This window comes from Lissotriton vulgaris, chromosome 7 (genome assembly GCF_964263255.1).
Source record: "Lissotriton vulgaris chromosome 7, aLisVul1.2, whole genome shotgun sequence".
Classification (NCBI taxonomy): Eukaryota; Metazoa; Chordata; class Amphibia; order Caudata; family Salamandridae; genus Lissotriton; species Lissotriton vulgaris.
Window position 1 is genome coordinate 606645487 of NC_141695.1, and position 25803 is coordinate 606671289.

Genomic DNA, 25803 nt, shown 5'->3' on the forward strand with positions numbered 1-25803 from the left:
ATGGGAGTCGTTGTTCTTTCCCTGGGCAATCAAAATAGGAACTCATGCATTCTCATCATCCAATCTTTCACAGTAGAGCGCTTGCCCCTACACTTCTCGAAAGCTGCGTGCCTCTGTAAGGCAGGGACCGACATTACACTAGATTTTTAAGGTTTGCCACAACCCCAGCTGCCAAGGTAAGCCACCTATCATCAAACATCCCTCAAATACTGAAACACACACCATTCCCACTAAGTACCCTGTAATTATACTCTTCCATACTCAGACATCTAAAAGCAAAAACCATATGGACATTCCACACACTAGAATACACACACCATCCACATCACACCTTCAACACATGATCATCACCGCACAACCAGCAGTAAGTCACACCCATTCCATCATATCAAACCACAATCTAAATGTTCTTTTCATCATGGAGACCTGGTTCACACTCATTAGCAAACATTTTTGATGTCATCGACCACTCTGGATACTGCATCCAATACATAGACTGCACATACACAACTGGAAGGGAACTCATCGTACCCAAGTCACTGTAGCCCGGCATCATCTTCACACTAAAGTCATTTGAGCTCCTAGTCTTCCTTTTTAACTCTCTACTGTCCTATAAAAATAGCCTTTCATCTCATCTACAGACCACCCGGAACTGACAAAGGACTTAAAAGAGGAAATATGAGCCCTTATCACCTCTACCTTCAGCCATCACTCCCACTACTTTGTTGTCCCCTACTCCATTACACAAACACATGCCATTTCCCCACATGAAAGACAGCAGAAAAAGTAGAAGGTTACCTTCTGCTACTAAGGACATCATGTATAACTCCAAGAAGTACCAGTGAACCTACCCAGACACTTCCAGCCTCAACAGATGTCAACTACTACACACTCAGGAGCTTGCACCTCTAAGCCTTATCAACAGATGCAAAGCCCTCATTAAGACCATCAAGGAGCCAACCCCATCTGAGAATCTACTATCCCACCATAAGCAGACCGATGCAATGCTATCAACCTCTCCTTCACTAAGAAAAATTCAAGAAAAATTAGATATCATATGATCAATTTCTCATCATCAACCGCACAAGCACCTATATCCAGTCACAAAACCACGCTTTAGAAATACCAAAACCTACATGCATGACTGGAGTTCAAGGCATTTGATAACCTACATATAGAAACACTTTACAAATAAGTAGGATCCAACTATTTTTCATTTACGTTGGCCAAAAGACAAGCTACCAACCTACGGCCACATGTTGCTGTGATCGTGAGCCATACGGTCTTTAACCCGCATTGTATATTGTGTTGGGCCAGCAATAATCATGCAAGATCCAATAGCTAGGAACATAATGTAAAAGTATGACAAGCGTCCTGGACCTTAGGAAACAAATGAGGAATTAACAACTTTCATGGAGAAACTCAAGGCCACAGCTAGCTCACAGTGGCACCTGCAAACAGAAGATTCATACAAGCCATATGGAACAAAGACTAAGATGGACTTGTAAACTCTCATACTATTTTCAAGGTTACGCTGAAAAAGCAACAGCCTTGATCCGCAAGTTCCAAATCAAGGCACACAGATAACTACTGAAACTAATACCGTCATATAACACACAAATAAGTGGGCTAACATTTACCCATTATCAAAGGATTCAGATCAAACCGTTCCTAAACATTTTGTTTTAGGGTGCGATTACTAAAGTTAAGTGCCACAGGATAAGCACAACCCCTTTAGCTAGCAATGGGGCCATGAGACAGGAATGCCACGCATGAAATGAAATCTTGAAGCAGAACCATTCATACATCTTGTGTTTAGTGAGGGTATTTGGCAAAGTCTTGTGGCTGAGGAAGAAAGTCAGGCAACAACTCATCAGGTAACCAACACAGTCCGTATGACATTTTTTATTTACCGATTGCCTGCTGGCCTCATCCTCTTCATCATCGCCCCTCTCCTCATCTCCTTCTAGTTTAGATATATCATCTTCACCATAGGCCTCAGACACAAGCCCAACCTTTTCTTCTATGTATGCTTCGGACACCAAGAATCCCTTCTCTTCCAAGGGCACTAAAAAAAGAAAAAAGTTAAAATATTGTAAAAAAGCAATGCTCCAATTTTAATACACTATTTACATGTATATGCAAGAGCAAATTAGACATCTGAAATCTAGAGAGGAGCAGTTTCCCATAAAAATGAAAAAAAAACTTACAATTGAAATGGAGAACCCTACAACAGCTAACCACTTGCCCCCATCACAACAGATGTCCGTTTTATGAAATTTTTCTTGTTTGCATACAGACACCCCTTCCCTACACGACAACTCTGTTTTGTTATAAATGCAACATTCAGTGAAATGCATCACACCCTCCTGCAGTAAAATTATTTTACACTTAATAACACCCATCAATGCAGTATGAACCTAGAGAAACAAACAATCATATGTCTTTGGATCAGAGCAACTTTCTATAATGATTAAGCTCATTGATGTCCGCATGCTCTAAGGATGTGAAAATGTCCACATGAACAGCCGACTTCCTCCGAAAGTCAAAGCATCATTTACATGGTTACGGTTAGACAAAACCAGATAATTGTTCTTTCAGCAGCTGGGGTTCGCACCAGTGATAATGGATAGTGGTTGTCGATAATCAGCTGTTTTTAGGTCTCGCCTGTCGATGCGCATTTGCATCGAGCTTGCGAGACTATGGGGGCTTAAACAGTCTTTAACCAACTTGCAAGGAATCGTGGCGATTCCTTGCAGTGCCCGTGAAATTCAAGCTCAATGCGCATGCGCATTGAGCTTAAAAGCGCGTGCACATGCCCCCAGCCGCCTGCCTTGCATGTATTTTCCCTCAGGCGCACTCCTCCCACACCCCCGCTCCGCCCCCTCCCCTGCCTGCCGTGTCGCATTTCTTCAGTTTCCTCAGCCGCACTCCAGGCCCCTGCTACTTTCACACCCTCTCCCCGCTCCGCCCCCTCCCCTGCCCGCCGTGTCGCATTTCTCCTCCCCCCTCCCCTTCTCTGCCTTCCCTCCGTCTTGTCTCTTCACTTCTTGGTTGCACGGCCGCTAGGCCGTGCCTCCCCTACTCTCCTCCCCCCTCCTCCTCCTACTCTCCTCCCCCCTCCTCCTCCTACTCTCCTCCCCACTCTCTCTCTCCCAGCACAACCTTGCCGCTCAGGTTTGGACCCCCAGAGCGTTTACTTTTCAAAGTAAGTCGCAGATTAGAGCGTTACTTGCAAATCTCCAAGGTGAACTCTTCCAAAGTCGCCCCACCCCAGAAGAAGTCACCATCTGCCACTGGTGTGGTCTTTCACATAGGTAGTAGCCTTCTGCAAGCCAGAAAAGACTGGGGACGGCGACACCATCACCTCCCAACCCCCCAACTCCCCACCTTCACGCCCTCCTCCATTTCCATCTACATTGCCCCTCCTGCTCTGCAGAGTGGTTGTGACAAAAGCCAGCGAGCTCGCTCCGCCGCGGCCACTCCCCTCTGCCTGTGCATTTCCAGACATGTTCATTAGCCTCGCAACAGACACCTTTGGGGGTGCCCTGCATGTCTAATTCATTCTCCAAACGTTCCATTTTTGCCAGCGCAAACGAAACGATGGGCTGAGAGTCAGCGTCGGGAAGATGGTCGAGGTATTTTATGCGGTATTGATGGGCCAATAAGGGTAGACATCGAGGAAATTCTGTGGGTAAAGCTTTTGAAGAAAATTATACGAATATTTCATTATTGAGACCTGGTAATCGACTAAATGAAGTAAACATTTAGATCCGATGAATTCACAATAGCGGATTACGCAAGTCATAATTGTACTGTTTATAAACTTGATAGATTTGTGGTAAAAGTTTGTCTTGTAATGTACTTGAAGATCAAAAAGTCTGTTTAATAATTTATGTGGTTGAATATCAGGACATTCACTTATGGGCTGGCTTTGGCAGATACTGTATGACACAAGTGAAATCTCTTCGCCGCAAAGAAATGGAATCTAAACTCCCTCACCCACAATGCTTTTGAAAAACCCAGAGGTACGGGTTGAGCACTAATACAATAGCTCCGCCCCCTGCTCTACGCCCCCTCTCTTCTCCAACCCCTCCCCACTCTCTCTCCCAGCACAGCACCATCAAAAAACCCCAGCCGACAGTGCAATAGGTCTCGCAGCATTTGAGTTAGAGCTTTTAAAATGTTTATGGCTTTTTTTATTTGTAATTCTTTAGCATTGGCTACAGGAAACAAAAATGCTAAAGATTTACAAAAAAAAAACAAACAATTCTAAAAGCACTAACTCTAATGATGTGAGACCTATTGCATTTCCAATGCTTGTTTCCATTTAAAACTATGTCTATAGCATGCTTTAAGCTTTAAAAATGAGGTCTTGGTGAAATAACAAAAACGAATCTCCTTTTAATTAGCCAAAAACGTGATACCTGCATCTCTACAGAAACATGGAATTCACTTGCTAGTGCAATTTATTTTGTTCTCACCAATGTTGTATGTGAATCACAGCAGCACATTATGCTACAGGACACATGCTGACACTGATAAGGGCTCCTAACACTTTCAGCAGCCAGGAGACTGCTCATGGGTCTCATGATTCCATCACAGTTTAATTCACAAATCGGGCATGCCTTATTTGATGAGATATGGCAAACAAATGTGACACGAGAGGGCTGAAACTGGAAGACTTTACCACGGGCACAGTCAGTGGTAACTGCTGTTTGGTGCTATGGCGCCAAACCATATGGCACATGTGAGTTGCCTGCATATGTGAAGGGAATTCTGTCCGATGTGTTCTGGTGCATACAGCCACAGCTTAGAAGTTTTGTTGTGATCAAGGCGATAGCCAACTATATTAGATGCTGTGAATCTATTCAAGGAGAAACCTGTAGAGTTTTGAGGAACAAAGCTAAAGGGCCATACTCTCCAGGGGCATAGGGCTGCCAATTCCCCAGACAGGATATTCTAGAAACAGGATGCATTGGCAAGCAGGAGAGTGAAAGACCCCCATCATAACAGGTGATTCCAGAGACATGCACAGAGTTGGACTGTTCGCTTAGGACATCTCCAAAAAGATCAGGAAGTATGTAGGACCTGGATACCTGCCTTCAGACTAATTCGCCCGTAACAATGGGCAACATGAGCTGCCTGAACTGCCGAAATGGATAAAATTACTATTTGCCCGTCTGAAGACAGAAACAGCTTTAGGGCTAAAGCTAAAGCTGCTCTGATTTTATGGATTGTTATACCTGGATTTAGCCAGTAATTTTTGATTTTATTAAATGTAGACATACATACATACATATAGTAGTTTTCACCCAGCTCTCTTAATCCATTGGTCTTATATTGTGCAAGTCACATTTTCCTTCCACTACAGCATACAGTAAGGGACAAAACATCAGTCCACTTCAGTTACTTGCTAACTTCACTGGGCCAGCCTTCTGCTCTTTAAGAAGGGCACATCACCCAGAAAGTAGTTCTCTTAAGTGCTCGGGACAACTATGGCAATGTGTGCTTTTTGAGAACGAAAATATTTGTTTTTTGACAATTTTTTGTTTTTAAAGATTGACAAGGACTCGGCAGCCTACTCAACAAAAAAGTTTTGCAAATAAAAAAAAAAAAAGATTTAACAAAATAAAAAGGCAGGGAGTCGACGCCAGACCAACAAGCTTTGCCAATGCTTTTTATATAATTTAGATGGCTAGGATGTGGCCAAGTGCCCAAATACAAAGGTTGCATGACACTGTGCGTTTAGTTACTGTGCATTTTTGCACCACTTTGGAAAGTGCTCAGTTGGTGTTAATAGCTTCGAGTACATTGCCAGATTATTGGCCCAGGCCCTACTTATGAAAAAGGGAGCTAAATTTAGAAGCATAGGGAGAGTAAAGGACACCAACTATTAATACATACTGTTTCAAATCTCAGTAATTCTATCACCTTATGAATATGACAGCTGTGTAACCACTCGCTTTTCTAGTCCTTCTCAAATGACAGTCATTTGTTTTAAGAGCTGCAGCAGAGGGCCTATACTTGCAGACAGTCACTATTAAAATGATAAATTAAATGAAGTTACATCACGTGGGCACAGCAAATTTCACCATTCATCCAGGACAAGAAAACTGAACAGGATCACTGCGATGGGGTCTGGACGATTTCATGGCGCTCCAAAGTGGGGAGTGTGAGCTCTAGCTATGAAGAATCATACTAGCATAGATCTGCGTCCCTAAGTTGTGCTGGAGAGGGTCCCAGGAGGAGAAAAGCAACAGGACCGGCAGTGACGGAAGATCAAGTACTGGGAGGTGGCACCAGCAGCACAATCTGGCACAAATATGATCTGCAGGCGGTGGAGACTGTTGGTCTAAATGGAGACAAGCCACAGCCAGAGGAGGTGGACCAATTCAGTGCACAGGACCAGAGTGGTGAGGACGGGGTCACGTGCTGAAAGGGTGGGGAAAGATTTCCCCCATCCAATGCAAACAGGGTGCCCTTTGTAAGTGAGGGGGAGTTCATGCATCCTCCAGCACTCCATTCGCTCACCCAATTTAGAGTTCCTTGCAACGTAGTGGATTGTCCATGGACAGCACAGGCCTGCAGGAAGCCCAGAGAGGGAGGGGACACATTACTTCCTTTAGGTTTTGGAGGCGTTGGACACGTCGCTAAACGGCAGACAAGGGACCCGTTTGCCAGGCTGCTTCACCTCCCTTGGTATCAAATGCCTTAAGGTGCCAGTGCCTCACAATAGTAGATTGGGGGGCTATCTGTGACTCCACAGTAGTTGGCCAATACAAGTGAGTATCCCCACAAAGAGGGACAATGGTTGGGGGAGGCAGAACTTGCCTGGATCCGAGGAACTCTGTGAGCCCATCCGAATATTTTACATTATCCTCCTGTCCATGGACGGTCCGACACCACGCTAACTGGGAGGATGACACTGGACACACAGACAGCCTGCCGCTCCAACCCCGAAACACGCTCTTAGTAGTAGGAGCAGCTATCACGACGATGTGGGCGGGGCCTGACCTGCGATTGCTCTGAGAACGCAAGCTGGGCCCAGATCCTGTTGTCGCCCAACCCAGATTGTGCTGAGCGGGTTCTCCACAAACCGCTCGACGTGGTATCCCATTGAGGTAGACGGTGTGGGTGGCTCGATGCAGCTGCCTTTAAACCACAGCAGTGAACTCTGGCCTGCGGCGAGTCATCACCCCATTGCCCTGGATGCCTGGGAGGAGCCACAGTCCCGCAACTGCCTCATGCCATCGGCTCTCCCCAGGATACACAGTTATGATGAGCAGTTGGATCAGATGCCATGGGGCTTTTACTACTTAGGCTTGTCCCTAATAACAGCCTGAGTTCCACTACGAGCCTGCACCCACGTAGGAAGAGAGTGAGCACATTGCAGGGCGTTGAAGATTTGGCAGGATATCACTCTTATTGTGAACTCACTGCTGCTGGAGGCCTGCTGACCTGAATGGAAGGAGAGTGGAAGACCCAGACAACTTCCCTCTTGATGCCACATAAATATACAGTAGTCCACGCCTGATCGACAGTGGAGTTTGACCTACCTGCCCCAGCACGGCCTTTCATAGCACAACGTTCATTTGAGGTACCCATAAATTGGACAGACCCCCCACAGTACTATTCAGTTCCAACCATTGAGTGATGGAGCTGGTGGTCCTCATGGGCAAAAAAGATAAATCGCAGGCCAGGCGGCAATAGAGTATTCAGACTGGTTAGATGCAGCAGTTGATTTTCTAGCCCCCATTAAAGAAATGTATCTGGGAAGAAAAAACACGTCCCCCTGGTTCTCAGAAAGACTCAAGCTACTCAAGTAATCTTGTTGTCGCCAAGAACGCAACCTATGCAAACAGTATGACATAGATGAAAAAGCAAAGTATAAAGCTAAGCTTGCAGAATATAATTTAGCCTGGTCGGTGGTGGGCGGCTGGGAGCGCTCCACAAGGTGCACCGGGTGGCGTCCTGGTGCTGCGGCCTGCCCTGAACTCCCTCCTGAGCGGCGTGCGGGGGATGCGCCACAAATTGGTGGAGAGCTGCTGTCTCAGCGTGAAAGCAGTAAGAGGAGGTCGACGCCAAGCGCGGGACTAAGTGCTCAGCTTCCTGGACTTGTGGGCGGCCCGCATGGGCCTTGACTGTAGCTGGTGCAGGCGGGCTGGGCCCGAGGAGCGCCAGCGCATCACAAGCCTGAAGGAACGTGCGAAGCGGCGGCCTGGTGTAGGTGAAGGAGTCGGGGAAGCAGCGCGACGCAGAGGTGTATGTAGACCCAGAAGGCCCCGAGCCGCCATGTAGGTAGACCGCTACGCATTGGAGACGACGCATATCTCCTAGACCTGCATCAGAGGGCATAGAGCGTGGAGCGAAGGGCCTTGGCATATTCTCCTAGTTGGCGTCACTTAGGGGGCTCGCAGCGCCTTGCCAGCCGGCTGTTGGGCCTTTCTGGGGTGCGTTCCCCCACAGTCCGCAATATAACATTGTGCTTAGCTTGCACAGAGCTACAGATCGACCGGCACCCTGTGATCTCTCAGCTGGGGTGAGGTCATATCCAACCATAGGCGGAGGAAGGAACATACATTGAAGGAAATGCTCACCAAGGGCCCTCAGGCTGCTGCAGGCCACAATGAGGAAGATACCCCCATCACCAAATCCTTCCTTGAGTCATTATCAACACTCTTCGTCGCGACTTTTACACCCTGAAAAGCAAAGTAGAGGGAGGAGCGCGTGAACTGCGGAGGGAGGTGCACATTCTTGGCGACAGGGTGGCGGCAATCGAGGACCAGGAAGGAGCCAAGGATGAGCAAGTCACGCAACTACTGTGGATTTTGGGGGACCACCCAAAAGGTGCAGGGATCACCCTATAGTCCACGGCTCCGGAATACAAACTGAGACCAACTCTGGAGCACGGAGAGAAAGGATATTTATTACAATCTCATGAGATGGAGAGAGCATCAGCAACAGACACCCATAGCTGTCTGAGGAGGCAGTCTGGTGAGCGCTTTGGTTCTGCACCTTATATAGCCTTCATTCCCACCCTGTGCGTGCTAGGTGACCAGTAACAAACACCCATAATCTATAGACAAATAATGGTCAGTTATGATACAATCAGCAGGTGTTGGCTGTTTGGCTTGCATGGCATAGGTGAAAAAGGCATGATTATATTTCAAACAAAGGTTAATCTGATAAGCACAGGTGGTAGCGGTGAGGGCCCTGCAAGGTGTACGCGAAAAGCATGTTTATACATATAAGTCCGCAAATGGTAGTTGTTTTGACCCCCGCAGGGTATAGTGTGCAGGGTGAGGACGATAAACATCAGGGAAACTCCCTGTCTGACTGTTTGAGCATGGGCTGGTCAGTTTGTGGCAGGCCAAAGCACGAACAGGGTGTGAGTATCCGTGCAGAAATGTGGCAGGTCAAAAGTGGAGCTCCAGAGTGTTCGTGATACAGAGAGAAGGTCAGCCATGAAGGGCATAGCACAAAATGGTGGAGTGAATGGCAAGATAACAGATATACTTTTATACAGAGTACAAAATAGCTGAGCGAGTGTCTAGATAAAAAGTCTATTTTCCACACTACAGCAGGAGGTGATCCGTTTGAGGGATCAACAGGTTGACCTGCAGGCTCACGCTGAGGACCTTGAGAACCGCTCTCAGCGGAATACCATTCAGGTCCGGGGGGGTACCATCGGACGTAGAGGGGACCGACATCACCGCTTTCCTGCAGGGACTGTTCCGCAACATTCTGGCAGCACCCCCAGAGACGGAGATCAGCATCGATAGAGCCCACAGGGTGGGCCCGCTACGGCAAGCCAATGCTCCACCACAGGACATTCTGGCCTTCCTTCTGGACTATCCTTTAAAAGAACGCATAATCAGGGAAGCTAGGTCAAAACACCCGGTCGAATACCAGGGTCGGACTATTACCTTGTATCAAGACCTGGTGGCCAGCACCTTGCAGAAACGGAAAGAATTTAAAGACGTCACAGTGCACTTCCGGGATAAATCGGTGGGGACTCCTGGGGGCACCCCTTTCGTATTATCAAATCGCAAGAATGATTGCACCAGATTCAGTCTCTTTTAGAGGCGTGCAAGCTGTTGGGTCTGCCACACCAGAGTTCTGTGAAGGAGAGTACACCGGATCGTCGCCAGTCCCCGGCGCGTTGGCAGACAGTCGGGAGACGCTCTGGGGGGCTGCCCAAAGGCACCATCCGGAGTTGTTAGCACAGGAACTAAGAGCAGCAATCGAAGCAGTCACAACAGACACCTCCCCTCAGGAAGACTCGTGAGGGTGCTTGGGGTCCTGCCTGTGTTCCTGTAACGATGGGGCTGGGGGTGAGGCGGGGGTGGGGGTGGGGTGGAGGGTTTGTCTACATCACCCATGCCACAGGATGCCCAGGACTGTCTTACTCTACCACGAGCACACTACTGGATGTGGTGTGTGCGGGACTGACCGGGGGGATTGTTTTGGGGGTTGGGACTGGTGTACTTAAGGGGGGGGGGGAATGTGGGTTGAGTTCTCAACCATGGTTTCAGGAATCCCAATTGTGCGGGTGGTGCCCGGGGTTTCTTTCACCAGCTTGCAACGCAGGCTTGGGAGCACTCCGTTTAATTGCCTAACCATGCAGGACACTGAAAAACTATCCTCACACTTAACGTCAAAGGTCTCAAAAGAGGCGAGCCATTCTATCCTACTTACAGGAGCGGATATCTGCCTGCTGAAGGAAACGCACTTGCTAGCGCGTGATTAGCATAGGTTAAAGTCCAAGGTGTACCCCTATCAATATCTCTCCTCTACGACTGATAAGAGGGCGGGGTGGCGATCCTGGTAGCAAGGAAGTTTAGAGGGTCGGTGGGAGATAAAGTAGCGGAAATTAAGGGACGGCTCCTGGTGCACCGTTTTTGGATTAAAGGCCTCGCTCTAACGATCGGAACGAAAGAACGCTCCGAATGCGGGATAAGAGGTGCTCCTTAGAACAGCCCTTTCAAAAGTCTTAGAACCACAAGACCGCGTCATTCTGGTGGGAGGCGTCCTGAACTTAGTCGGCATCACTATAGCAGATAGATCTGCCAGTCAACAACCCGGGGGGGGGGGGGGGGGGGGGGGAACTCTCAGGAGTGGGTAAGAAGTGGTAGGCAGAGAGGGGCTTGATTGACCTAGATTGACCCTCGGGCCTCCCAATTTCTTATTACTCGCACGTATACCGTACCCACGCAAGATTAGACCAATGTTTGGGTTCCTCAGAGGTCCAAGCGACGATTAAGGATATTTATATTAATGCGGCAGGCTCGTCAGACCATGATGCGGTACTAGTCACATTAGGGGTCCCTCGCATAACCCGGCCTGCCAGTACCTGGAGACTGCGAGAGACCATGCTTCATAAACAGGCGGTCCAGGAGCAAATCCTTAAATGCATCAAGGATTACCTAGATGATACCCCACACACTTCTGTAGCTACACTTTGGGGGCGCTCAAAGCAGTTGTGAAGGGGGAGCTGATAGCTTTGTCAGCGGCAGAAAATAAGGAGCTCCAAGTTAAAAGGGAAGAACTTGCGTCCCAAGTGTTTGAGCTGGAGAGAGCCTACAGCGAACAGGAGCCCCCCAGATTTGGCGACAACTGAAGAATGCGCGAGACCTGCTGCCGGGGCTCAACCTGGACAGATTAGAGTATGCGGCTCTTCGCCTGAAGCATTCTTATTGAATAAGTTACTTTATTCCACATATTATGTGTCCGCATACCATCAAAACGCATTTATAATTCCGCAAATACCATTACTCCGCATTTTTTTTAAAACAAAGCAATCACAACGAAAAATCTATTTGTATATATAAATCTAAATTTATCACGCATTTCTTAACGACGAATGCTTTAACAACGAAAATAAAAGTCGCTTTCATCAAAACTATTTATAAACAGAAGAGAATTTTTTCACCATTACACAACACATACCTTTATAACAGCTTCACCATCTCTATTATTCTTCATCCACTCGACATCATTTTTCGCTTTCACCGTCCATTTTTATTCAAGTAATAAGTTTCGTCATTTTTTTTTCACTATTAAAATACATATACAAGGATGTGCACCGATTTCAGGAACAGATACACACTACATTTATTCAATGAGTAACTTCATTTTTAATTTTATTTGATAAAGGACTACCTCAATAATTATTTAAAATTGGTTTAGAGAGTAGGATTACTCCCGGACGATTTCTTATGTTTTTATGCCCGTGGAATTAATATTCTGCTTGAATTATCGGGTCAATATATTTTTTAGGGCATTTATCAAAAGCAGAAGATGCCATCGCTCATGACGTTCAAAGCCCATCAAATCAAAGAGCCTGCCGATGAGACAAATCACAAGGACAGTGGGGAGCAACCTGAAAGCCCATCTCTGAGATGAGAGCATTAAACCATATTGTCAAATCATCAAAGCGCAACTAAGAAATGCATGTGGATTAAAAATAAGATAGAGAACCTGTATTAGAGATATTCTGCACATTTGCACCTAACCCAACACCGAGGCAGTAAGCGCTAGTTCTGCACCGTTATATATTACTTATTTAGCTTCATTTCATGAACAGTTCATAACCCTTGTGATTCACTTCTCTATCGAACCTCTATTCAAGCTAGGAATGCAGCTTGCGTAATAATAGTATTTCGGAGTTAAAGTGTTTGGTGTGAATGTATTTGCGGAGTGAAAGTATGCATGATAATTGAATGCGGAATAAAAAAAATCGTAGTAAAGGTTGTTTACCATTCTTATTATATCGGAGGGGACAAAACAGACCGAATGTTAGCTAGCAGGTTGAGGGCGAAAACGCAACAAGGCGAGATTAAGGAGATCACCGACTCGGAGGGATGTTAGATCACTGATGATATGGGACTAGCACAGGCTTGTCGGGATTTTTATGCAGCTCTTTATGAGGGGGGGGTCATCGTCTGCCCATCAGATAGACGCCTTCCTTCGTCAGGTACGCACGACAGCACTGATCCAGTCAAATGGCGATGCGCTTGATGATCCCATACACATCGAGGAAGTGGTAGGAGCCATTTTCCACCTTAAACTCCTGAAAGCCCCGGGACCGGATGGGTTTTATAAGCGGTTTTGCGCCGTCCTAGCTCCAGTACTTACCAAACTTTTCAACTCCTTTACGGGCCCAGGTACGATCCCTACGGAGATGCTGTTGGCCTCAATAGTGGTACTACCCAAAACCGGTTAAGGACCCTTCCAGGCGCAGCTCCTACCGACCCATCTCATTGCTTAATGTCGATCTAAAACTGTTCACAGGGATTTTGGCAGCGCACCTGAGTCTCCTCATGCCGGGCATAATTGACCCAGACCAGTCTGGTTTTACACAGGCCCGGCAATGTAGCGACAACACAAAACTTATATTTCATCTTATCGATAAGGCCCATCGCACTAAAATGGATGCTCTTCTCTTGTCGGTGGACACCGAGAAGGCATTCGATCGGGTAGATTGGCGCTTCTTGGAAAGAACTCAGACACATTTCGGCTTTGGGGACAGTCCTGGGCGTGGATATTGAGCTGCTACACCAACCCCAAGGCGGTGCTCGGGGTAAATTGGGTAACTTCCACACTCTTTGCGATACAGCGAGGAACCAGGCAGGGGTGCCCGTTGTCCCCCCTTCTCTTTGCCTTTTATATAGAACCAATGGCGCAGAGGATTAGGGACAATTCGGAGATAAAGGGCATCCCATTTGGGGGAGAGCGGCATACCGTTAATCTATATGCAGATGATATCATTGCCTCCCTTGAGTCTCCAGCAAGCTCGGTCCCTGCCTTCTTGCAGGAACTGGAGGATGTTTGTCAGGTTTAGGGTTTAAGAGTTAATATTGGGATGTCCTCAGTCCTATGGTTTCGGGAGGAGGGCTCAGTCCTATCATCTGGAAATAGACGATACACGGGCATACCCATTTATTATTCCATTCCCTACTTGGGCATAGAACTTGCAGCGTCAGTGTCCCATACGGTTCAACTTAACTACTCTACATTTTTACAGCGCTCTAAAAAAGAATTGAATGATTGGAAATGTCATTTGCTCTCTCTGCTGGGCAGGGTAGCAGCGGTCAAGATGTCACTCCTGCCACGAACACTGTACCTCTATGAAACTATTCCGGTCTGGCCACCCCCAGGCACACTACAAGCTCTACAGAGACCTATTAATACATATGGGGAGGGAAGAGACCACGGCCGCGCAAGAATGTGGGATGTCTGAAGCCAGACGAAGGGGGACTGGGCATTTCCAATGTTTTAGAATATTTCTGCGCTGCGCAACTGCGATATCTAGTGGAGTGGAAACGCCCTGAATCTGAGAAAAGCGGGCTTTTCAAAGATAGGTCAATAGCTCAAATGGATCTCTGGAAGGTCCCCTTTCTTAATCGGACTCACATACCCCCTGGCCTCTGGGTCTCCCCTGTCACAAAGTCTATGCTGCGAGCGTGGGACGGGGTGGCGGTAAGACGGGACTTGACGACATTCCCTTCTCCCATGACACCGCTTTTCGATAATAAAGAGTTTTCCCCAGGGGTGGACCGCAGGTGTTTCTCTGCCTGGAGGGCATCTGAGTGCCGATCAGCAGGCCATTTCTTTGACCTTGAGGGTATCATCCCCTTTCACGACCTCAAGAGCAAATATGGTCTTCCGGACACGGAGCGCTTTCGCCATTTCCAGCTCAGACACTGGCTCCTCCACGCTGATGTTCACCCTAAAGTGGCTAGAAAGCTAACTAAGTTTGAAAAGTGGTTATACCTCCAAAACACGGACAAAGCAATGATAACTGACATCTATGATATGCTTAGGGAGGGGGTCCCCGCAGAGCCAACTGCAGGCCATAGAAGGTGGGAGAAGGAAATGGGGAGACAAATAACATGTAAAGAGTGGACGGACATCTATTATCGCGTGAATCACACAGCGCGTAACACAGCTAGCAGGGAAGCGGCAGGTAAGGTAGCTATGTATTGGCATTTGACCATGGCCCGCCTGCATAGGGGGAATCCAGCATGTAGTCCGTGGTGCTGGCGGAGAGGCTGGCACTCTGGTACATATTTTATGGGAATGCGGAGAGCTTCAGACCTACTAGAAAGAGGTTCTAGATGATATTGATCGCCATTTTGATACTGAACTTCCGCGTTTTTCTGCTTACGTGATTTTGGGACTGCCCAACCCCATAACATACCCACTCAAATCCAGGCGGGGCAGGTTGATGGGGATCGCTTTGGGAGCTGCCACGCAGAACATCCTATCACATTGGGGCTCACCTTTGAGACCGACACGATTGGGGTGGCTACATAAACTATGGTATGTCCTAGGAATGGAACGTATATAGGCCTCTCTTTCCAACACTATGGCCAGCTTCTCTGACGCTTGGCAGCCACTGATTGCTTTATTATCAACGGAAATGAATGAGATTACATGCCCTAAATATCTCCGCCTTCTCCAGCTTTCAAGCCTGGCCCCCACCTCATAACATACGGAGACTCATACAGGACTTTCCCTGTCTCCATAACACATCTCGGTGCACTAGGCAGGCACACCAGTTCAGGGTGGGAGAGGGCGTTGGGGTCTTGGGGAGGGGGTGTCTTTCACTTTTCTAAACGGAAATACAGCGGCATTCCTCACTGTTTGGCTGCTTGCACGACAGTTAGTGCGGCAGCTCCGGGGGGCTATGTGATTCATAGATTCTGGCCAACAGGAGGGGGCTGATCTTCGATTTGATAAGCATGAATAGTAGGTTTGTCCTCATTGGAAATGTTTGTACTCCTTTTGAAGCAAATGCCAATAAAACAAAGTTAAACCTAAAAACTATTGACCAATCTCCCTACTACCTGTACCAGCTAAGATTTTGGTGAAACATCTTAATTCCCAATTAAGTACATACTTGGAACAATATCATCTTTTTGATCCTTCCCAGTATGGATTTAGATGCTCCCATGGAGCGGAAACGGCCTTAATAACTGCAATGAATAACATACGTATTCTTGTTGATGCGGTGCAATCCGCAATGATGATCCTATTGGATTTGTCCTCAGCCTATGATACCATTGCCACCAATAAGTTGATCAATAGGCTGCAACAAATAAGTATCTCTGGATTTGCACTGAAGCTGCTGTCCTCCTCCTGGACTTACAGATCACAAAAGGTTAAGATGGATCAATTCATTTCTGCCCCGGTTTTAAACTATTGTGGAGTTCCTCAGGGGTCCTCACTGAGTCCCACACTGTTTAAAATATATGTCTCCTCTCTTGGACAATTGGTTAGATCATTCGGGCTTAAGGTAATATCTTATGCAGATGACACACAGCTAATAGTGACAATCACTCAAGATGTAGAAGCCTCAGCCGCCAAATTTAATAACTTGTATGAAGTCGGTAGCTCTCTGGTTGAGGGACAACTATCTTCAATTAAACAGTGACAAGACAGAGGTTCTGATGTTTGGTAATCATCACCCGGAATGGACCCACTCATGGTGGCCAGAAACATTAGGATCATGCCACTCGCTGGTTGAATCTGCAAGAAACCTTGCTGTCAGTCGACATCACCAGTTTATCCTTCAACCACCAGGTTAATAGGACAGTATCCACCTGCTTTTTGGTCATAAAGACCGGTAGAAAGAAGTTTCCTTTTCTTTCCCTTGATTCATGGAAACAAGTTGCTGTCTCACTAATTCTATTTAAGTTAGATTATTGTAATGCCCTCCTTCTGAAATCCAACAATAAACCCCAGCTGGTACAGAATGCTACAGCTAGACTAATACTGGACATTCCTAAATATCACTCAATTTCGGCCGCCATGAATAATATTGGCTTTCAGCACGAAAAAGAATTCTATTCAAAACCTTGTGTATCATTCATAAGGCACTACACAATATAGGACCAGCAGGAATCAGGAACATCTTCCACCGGTATGTCCCCAACAGACAATTATGATCATCCAATAAAATCTGCTGGTAGTTCTGAGATACAGAAGAGCACGATGGAGAGGAAGAGTCTTCTGAGTCGCAGCAGCTAAGCTCTGGAATACTCTTCCTTTATCCATATCCGGTTTAGAGTTACACCTTCCTTTCCGTAAAGCTTTGAAGACCTGGCATTTTGCCTTGGAAATCTGAACTTCCATCATCTGCCCCACCAGTTAGCTGTAACTGCATTAGCGCATAGACGCCTTAAGGTATATGTACGCGCTATAGAAATATTTCATTCATTTAGGCTCCAATTTGAACCATGTAAGACACCCAGGCACAGAGAGACTGAGTCGGGAGCCGCAGAGTCCGGCTTGGAGTCTAACAATCCGCCTTCCCCCACGGAACAAGATTTAAAACAGATTCTGGCCGCAATGCAGCGCAGTTTAACAAAGATTGATGGCAAAATTGACGCGCTCTCTTACAGAATTGATCGGATACATGAGAGGCTCGACACAGTGGAAAAAAGAATGTCAGACGCAGAGGATATAATCACTGCTGAAATCACTGCCCACACCACAATGGAAAAAATACTGTAAGGCCCACAAGCAAAGGACGAACGAACATTTAAAACAAGGAAAGAGATGTAGAACAGCTCCTTGTGGTGCTAATGGGTAGAGAAACTTTCTCTGAATTTTTCGTCATCAAATGTGTCCATCGCACCTTGATACCCAAGCCTATCCTTGGAGCTAATATGCGCCCAATAGTAGCCCGCCTACTTAGCGGGATCAAGATACTGCCCACCACAGGGTAAGGGAACTGAAGGCACTACGACAAGGGGCATGGATCCATCTCTCTACCCAGATTTTACGCAGCAGGTTCAAGAGGCCCATCAGCAATTCACCCAAATTAAGAGAAAGCTTTGCAAATTGAATCTTGAATACAGCATGATCTACCCAGCAAAGTTACTAATCCTTTCAGAGGGGAAACCGTATTTTTTCACAGATCCGAAACCAGTCCTACAGTTCCTAAGACACAATGGTGCAGGTTCCCACAGGGGCTTCCCCCAGGCGAGATTCCAATGCAGACAAGGATACGCCGATCTGATAGAATCTTAAAGACTGACTGACACCTTTTGCAACCAAAAGGAACAATGGTCCGCGACAAGCCCCAGAAATAAGTAAAAGCTACCAAATTGGAAAGGTATGATTTAAGAGTCCATATGTAGAAGCAGTCCCAGAGTGTCAAGGAGGGGCTGAATGAAATCCGTAGCTCAGGGAACTCATGCTTGCCATTAGAGAATCACAGCCCGCTTTGGAGAACAAGTTTGACACAGTGGCAATAGTGATCAACCTTCTAAAAACTGACGCAAGAGAAATCTCTGAAAGAGTACATGTAGTAAAGGTTACGCTGAACAAATATTATCAGGTCCCAGCAAACATAAATGCACTATCTCTGGGAAAGAACCCGGCACTTGCATGTTAAGGCTGAAGATGCGGATGGAAGTTCCAGGGGCAACAATGTGCATCTGGCGGACAATCCCAAGAAAGTGGAAGGCTCTGCAGTAGAAACATTTGTCGAAGATTGAGTGCTCAATACAGTCCTATTGAGCTATATATTACCCACTTTGCTGGTGAGGGTGCACAGGGTGATGGAGTCCCGCCAAAACCAAGAGCTAGACCACTAAACAAATCCTCAGTTTTTAGGTCTCGCCTGGCGACCGCAGCACGAAATTGCTGTCGCCAGCGAGATCTATTGTTACTGACTTGCTTCGGAAGGGAGAAGGGAGATGTGCATGCGCAGGACCGACTGGAAATGTGAACGAGCGCCTGAACACGCACGTACAGACACCCGGTGTGCACAACTCCTGTCCCCCTTCCGTTCTCGCAAGCCTCATGCAATTTCAATGCGGACGCTGGTCACTGCAGCAACACGCGGGACTCAGTCTTGTTCTTTAAAGGGTAGTACTTTTGTGCATTCATACTCGCTGTTCCTACTGATCCTCTGTGCATTGGCGCTGCAGATCTGTACAATGCTGTTAAAATCCCGGGACGAGGAGCGCTGTAGGTCCAAGGGCCCATACATGGCAGCAGTATTGCGTCTGCTTTTTCACGCAGTTGTTAAGGCTTTCCAGGTACTACCTCCTTCGATCCAATACGGCGATCTGACTTGCCCCTGTACTGCTCCCAAGACCTCTACACTGCTCCGGCCTGCACCCTAGCGTTCGGTCCCCTTTAGTCGGGTCTCTGAACCTGCCACAGCTATGAGCTCCGTACCCATACCACGCATGCGCCACACGCAGAGCAAGGCACGCCTTACGCCTTACTCGATCCTTCGTGCTATGCCACAGGGCTTGTTTAAATCTACACTGATGGGGACAGTGGAGCTTGTTGTTCATGTTGCGCAAAGAATCTACCCGAACCTTATAATGCACCTAAGCTTCGCCGCAACTTTTACTCCGTTCACAGACAGCGTGACGAGTAAAAAAAAAAAAAAACGGAGGATATTCCTTTTTACAGAGCTTCACTCTTTATTTGCTCTCGCCACATTTACTCCCCATAATACAGATGTGCTCTGCAGTTTTGAGTTTACCTCCTTTCTGTGCTCATGCTCCTACTAGACATTCATTTGGCATTTAGGGCGCTTTTTTTTTTTACTGTCAGTGCTCTCGAGGCACAAGCAGGCATCCACTTCCGTGTTTTTGCTTCGATCAGCTTGTTTTCAAAAGGTGTGGCTTCAAATAAGATACAACGAACAACACACTGGTTTTTGTACCTAAAAACGTGTTTTCACATGGCAGTTGAGCTACAAGATTGGTTTTCATTTGGCACTGTAAGTGAGAGGCGCTACTGATATCCGATATACGGTACTCCGTTTCTCAACATTAGACTGAGGAAAGGCTAGGCAGGCTGGAATTAAAGTCTGCGACCGGTAGGTTGCAGAGATATCTTGGAAGCAATCACCTAATTTCCGCTTGCATCCTACCAAACAATAACCAACACGTAACCAACTAAAAAGCACAGATTATATCAGTTTTAAAAGGATAGGACGTGGAATGTTGCATGCTGGGATTTGGAACCTTTAGCTCACTTGCGGCATGAGCACCTCGCTCAGTCATATAGTTCAGTGGGTTCCACATAGTTGCAGAGTAGCATCGCCCAAAAACATGCCAAATGTTTGAGAGAGAGTTATTTATGTATTGATCATCTTGAGCACATACGTAAATACGGGACTTAGACCTGGACTGTTCTACCACTCTCCTTGGGATCACCTTCTATTGCCCACATGCCTCAGTATCTGAATGCACCCTCGAATACAGCCGGCGGGCAGAAGCAGTACCTGAGCAGATATGATTGTCCTCTTTCAGACATACAAGCTAAATGTGTGGGGAAGAGACCAATGTACATACGTCTGACTCTCCACTTAAAGTCCGCATATGGCTAACCACTGAAACCACATATCCATCACTGCCCTCATAGGCACTTATCTGAAAAATTAGCAAGTAAAACTTCTAAGACTGTCTGGTGTATGGCAGGGTTCATGTTGCACCAATGCTATGAAAAGAGGTCAAGATTAAAGGATATTGCTAGTGACGTATACTGGCACTAACACTACAAAGGTTAATGCTTGTGCTCTGACGCAGCATAACTGTTAAGCGTTTTGATACTACGTGTGGGCAATATCTATTCCTCCGATTTCATCCCTGTGTTAAGAGCTCATGAATAGAAGGGTGTAGAGAACTGGCTGTGGACTTACATGTCTCTAGAAGGGAATTTGAGGAGGCACACAATGAGACCCTAATAAAACTGGTGGGGCTAAAAGTGAAGGGCAATAGCTAAGTGTTTGTATGTATTTGTGTGTTATATGTTTATATCGTCATGTGATCAAGGTCAGGCTTGGCTGAAATGCATTGTGGCAGACCATGATCAAATAAAGAAAAGACTTATGCGCAAAGTAATGGTGTCTATGTCCTGGTGTCCACCTATGGGAGAGTGAGCTGCCACAGTGTTAAACATTGAAAACTGATTTATTTGAAACCTATCAAAAATCTAGTGGAGAAAATGTAGCACTGAGCGCCGTTACAAGACTTACTAATATACAGAGTCAAGTCCAGGTGCGTTGTTTTAAAAACAAGTTTTATGTAGCGGAACTCTACTTGAAGGCATCAGAGCGCTTCACATAAGCACCAGTTGCGTTACAGACACATTCATTGACTAGAGATGTGATGAGGATGAAGTGATTTACCCAGAATCACATGGTGTTGAGCGCCCCTTCGAAGACTCGAAGCTGGTTCCCCAGCTTCGAGGTCGATGGCTCTTGCTGTTAGGCCACAGTGACATTGCTACTGTTGGGACAGAAATAGGTCACTTAGGTTTTCAGAGAGCTATTGTAGGAACAAACTGTTCAAAGCAGCCTATTTGTTCAGGCTTGTTGGACAGGCATTACGTAAGAAAATATCCCTATAATTACTGTGAACTTGAGTCTATGCTACTATTGTGAAAAAAATGTTTGTTCCCCAGAGCAGGTCTGCTTCTGTAATTAAATTGCAAATCACGTTCATTAATTTACCGTGGATAGTTTTGTTCTGGGCTATATGTGCAAGAGCAAAGGGACATCCTCGGAACTTTGCCTTAAGTGCATGTATAAGTTAGGTTTCATACTTTATACCTGCCGATAGCAGCTTTTGTAAAATACTGTAATCCCTTTTGTTGTGTGCTGCTTAATATTGTAGTAAAGCTGATGCTAACTTTGCGGTGTAATCTAAGCATGTTGATTAGGACAAGATCCGCTTCTTCACAGTTGTGAGACTAGACCTTTCTGAGACACAATTCTCTTTTCCCGTAGAGTCCCATCTGGATGGAATGAAAAAACATGTGAAGCTGAATCTATGGGAAGGCTACTTCATGTTCATGTTAGTGATAGGCCAATCATAAAATGACGAATTTTTCGACCTGGGTCTGTGTCCGGCTGAGAATAATGCTGATTGACCAAGTTTGCTTTCTGTATAATTATGTAGGTGCTTTTCTAGGACTTTATCTGTACCTGGTCCTCTGACCAGAGAAAGACCTTTCCGACCCAGTTACAGTGCGTGTGAGGCTCCTGCTTTGCTCTAGCTGCTTCTTCCTTGTCCTGCGCTCTCCCTCCCCTTCTTCTCTTCAGGTTTTTTGGTATTGTCATCGTTTCCCTACTTTACCTCAGTTTTCCTCATTTTGCCACGTTTTTGCTCCGGTTCTCTTTTTGGTTTCTTTTTGCCATCTCTCTGCTTCTCAGCCATGTTTACAAATTTTTGCTCACTCGTTTCTTCTCTTTTGCCTGGTGCTTTTCGCACCTTGTCACTCATTCTCTCTTCCCCTTTGATTCTTCCTCGAACTTGGCTCGCTCTCCTTAACCCTTGTTCAGACATGCCAACCCTCCCGATTCAGGCGTGAGACTACCGATTTGAAGGCTAGTCTCCCGCCTCCCGATTCGTACAAGCAAAAACCCGATTCATCTGGGGCTTCAGCTGACAGGGCTTGGTATTGCATAAAGTGCTAATTCTTCCAACAAAGAGTGGCGAGGTAGGGGCTCTCGAATAGGTGAAAAACAAACTAAGCGTCATTAACTTGGGAATCGTCTTTCAAAAACCTGCGAAGTACTTGGGGGGGGCTGTTTCAGCCCGGGCTGCCACAGGGGTGTGGGGTGTGCATGCACTACCGACAATCTGCCAGGCCAGTGCCTAACACTTACATCGCCCTCTCTCTGCCTGCCATTATGCTCCATGCTTCCGAAAGGTAAGAAAAAAACGTGCATTTACGTTTCAAATGTCCGATCCTGCAGCAGCCACTTCCAAAGCCCATACATGCCAGTAACCCGATTCAAAGCCCCATTCTCCTGATTAATTTTTTTATATCTCCCACTTTGCTCTCCTGAAATGTTGGCATGTATGCTTGTTTCTCGCATTATCTCTCAGATCTTTCTTAACCCTAAAGTCTTAGCTTGTTCTTTGTTCGATCTCTTTTTTGCACTTTTTGCTCGATTTCCATTTTTGTCATTTTGCTCTTGCACAGAAGGGATTGTTTATAGAATAAACACGGCGAAAAGCATTTACAATTCAATATGGCATTGTAAATGACAATGCTTTTTATGTATGTGTTAAGAAAACCTGCAAAGTGTAGGTTTACGCACCGCTTGCAGGTTTTCAAAACACATAAATAAAAGGAATTGTCATTTACAATGGCAATAGCTCAAACTCTTGCAAATGCGAGACCTATTGCATTGCAAATGCTTGTTGAGATTGCGATGCCACCCTGAGGACAGCACACCATCATGGTCCCCTACTATTTGAAAATCACAAAATAATGGTCTTCCTGTATTATACACAAGAGGTGTATAAAAGTGTCAGGATCCGGTTTCCCTTGACCCTGATCCAATTGAGGAAGATGAGACTCCGCCTCACTGGGCCACACCTCTCTTTCCCTTTCAGCCTCTCTGACCTGTAGAAGTCCGATTCCTTCAGGGCGATGCGGAACAATGTTGCAGACCCTTTAATTTCAAGACCCCGGAAGAAGATTAAGCCAGCCATGCCCCTTGGAGGTGGAGTCACGGGATCCCAGAAAGTGAAGAGGAAAGGGAAGACAGAGCCGTGGTGGGCGAGAACCTGAAGAAGGAAACGTGTGGAGCCAAAAGGAAGGACCTGCTGAGACACAACAGAGCAGACTGAAGCAGAGGAGGAGCCAGGAGGCCAACGACACCACGAAGTGCCCAGCTACGTTCCTGGAGGAGCGTGGCTTGCACAGGTATGTGCACGACTCCTGTGAGCCGGGAGGAGTGTGGCTTGCATAGGTATGTGCACGACTTCTGGGAGCTGGGTGGGAGTATCGTCCCCGGGTGGGGTGAAAGGAAACATGTAGAAATCTCTTGGGAAAGCCAAGAACGTGGTTTTCTTTTCCGTTTGTATTCTCACGGTGGTGGTCTCCTAATACACCCTTTAATCTGCTTTTTAATGGGTGTAATGTTCCTCCCTCTCCCCTTGATTGGTACCGGTGCTAAGCATGGACGTTGTTTTCCTTTCCTTATTACTTTTGGTGCCTGCCCCTACTGCCGAGCCCCATAGACTAAAGCTCCTGGAAGAGTACAAAAGATATGAAGGAGAAAAAGCTAATTCTCCTGAAAGATGTAGACTGTCATTTATTTTGGTTACCTGCCTGGAATAACAAATAAAATAAGCACTCGGCAAACCTTGTATGTGATTACCATACCCGCTCACAAAAAGTTACGGTGGCTCTCCGATCCGAAAGTGGAGCATACACACAATGAAGTTCCGATCGAAGTTGAGAATTGTGGCCAAAGGGCAATCTTAGTTCTCCCGAACTCCGAATGAGAGGGAGTGGCTTGAGGACTGGTGAACTGCGGAGAGCAAGGAGCGCAGTGGTCACCAAGGAGGATAGGATCACTTGACTGTGAGGCAGCCATGGGGAAGCAAGTCACAAAGACATATGGGGCGGGAGGATAAACCCCCTTCCCCCCAAATCTGATGGATTCTGGGCACACACAGCACATGAAATGACCAGCATGAGATGGTATGATCGGGGGCAAGGGTTGGGAGCAGACTATGATGACCGAATCTGAGAGGCTCTCCATCTCCCAAAAGGTGGAGGCATTTTCTAGAACAGTAGTCCAGAACCAGGTTTTATGAGGGAATGGGGGGAGGGAGACAGACACCTCAAGCATTGGGAGGCAAGAAGTTTTGAACTTGTGGCTTAAGGTAGTGGGGGAGGGGTTCCAGGGCTGGGGAATTACAGACAACTTGGACTGGAGGTGCAGGGTGAAGATATATGGGCAAATAATGCACTTACAAGAGTTATAATCACTCAGGCATATTTTGCTAGCCGAGATACAAGAATCACTGTTCTTTCCTGGAAGGTCAATGAGTTGAGAAATGGTGAAAAGAGGCATGGTATAGCAATTTTTGTATAGGCAAAATCAAATATTACTTAATCAATCAGGAAATTGTAAGCGCACTACTCACTCACAAGGATCTCAAGGGACTGGGGCGGGGTGGGGGGTTGGGGGAGGGAGGAGTGCAGCTCAGTTCAGTCGAAGAGCCAGGTCTCGAGTGTCTTCCAGAAGACATTCAGGGAGGGGGTGAGTCTGATGTCGATTGGGAACTCGTTCCAGGTCTCCTGGGCTTGACCGTGATGTAAGAGAAGCCTCTTCCTCCTGTTATGGATCTGCGAATGCACAGGTTTTCGGCAAGGCGAACTTACTGGATCGGAGTTTCTTTTGGGTATGTAGAAGGAGTTTCTCTCGTTAAGGTATTGGGGTCCAGTGTTGTGAAGGCATTTGTAGGCATGGGTGAGTATCTTGAAAATGACTCTTCTCAACAGGGAGCAAGTGGAGGTCCTGTAGGTGTTGGCTGATGTGTTTGTGTCGAGGGATGCCGAGAACAAGTCTGGCTGCAGCGTTCTGTATGGTCTAAAGCTTGTGGAGTAGAGACTTGTTGATCCTGGCATTAAGGGCATTTTTCGTAGTCCAGTCTGCTGGTTATGAGTGCGTGGGTGACCGTCTTCCTTGACTCGGGGAGGGGAGGGGGGAGATCCATTTGAAAGTCTTCAGGAGGATGCAGAGGGTGTTAAAGCAACTGGAGGCGACGGCGTTGACCTATCAGTTCATTGAGATGGAAGAGTAGAGTACGATGCCGAGATTTCGGACGAAGCCTGTGGGTGCCGGGGACCCACAGGTGTTGTTCTACACTGACGGGGAGGTTCTGAGGATGAGGGCTTCTGTCTTCTCCGAGCTGAGCTTCAGGCAGGTGTTGCTCATCCAGGCTGCGACGCTCTGCATTCCTTCCTGAGTCTGGTGGTGGTGGGGTCCTTGGTGAGGGAGAGGATGAGGATGAG

The 25803-nt window shown here is 46.8% G+C and overlaps 1 protein-coding gene across 2 annotated transcripts in view; it reads right to left on the reverse strand.

Moving 5' to 3' along the window:
- The window catches only part of SAP30BP (SAP30 binding protein), a 323666-nt gene that overhangs the window by 214540 nt on the left and 83323 nt on the right, over positions 1-25803 (reverse strand). For both annotated transcript variants that reach the window (XM_086930746.1, XM_086930745.1), the window contains exon 2: positions 1914-2068. In XM_086930746.1, coding sequence (XP_086786872.1) covers positions 1914-2068 — 155 coding nt within the window. The remainder of the gene's footprint in view (positions 1-1913; positions 2069-25803) is intronic.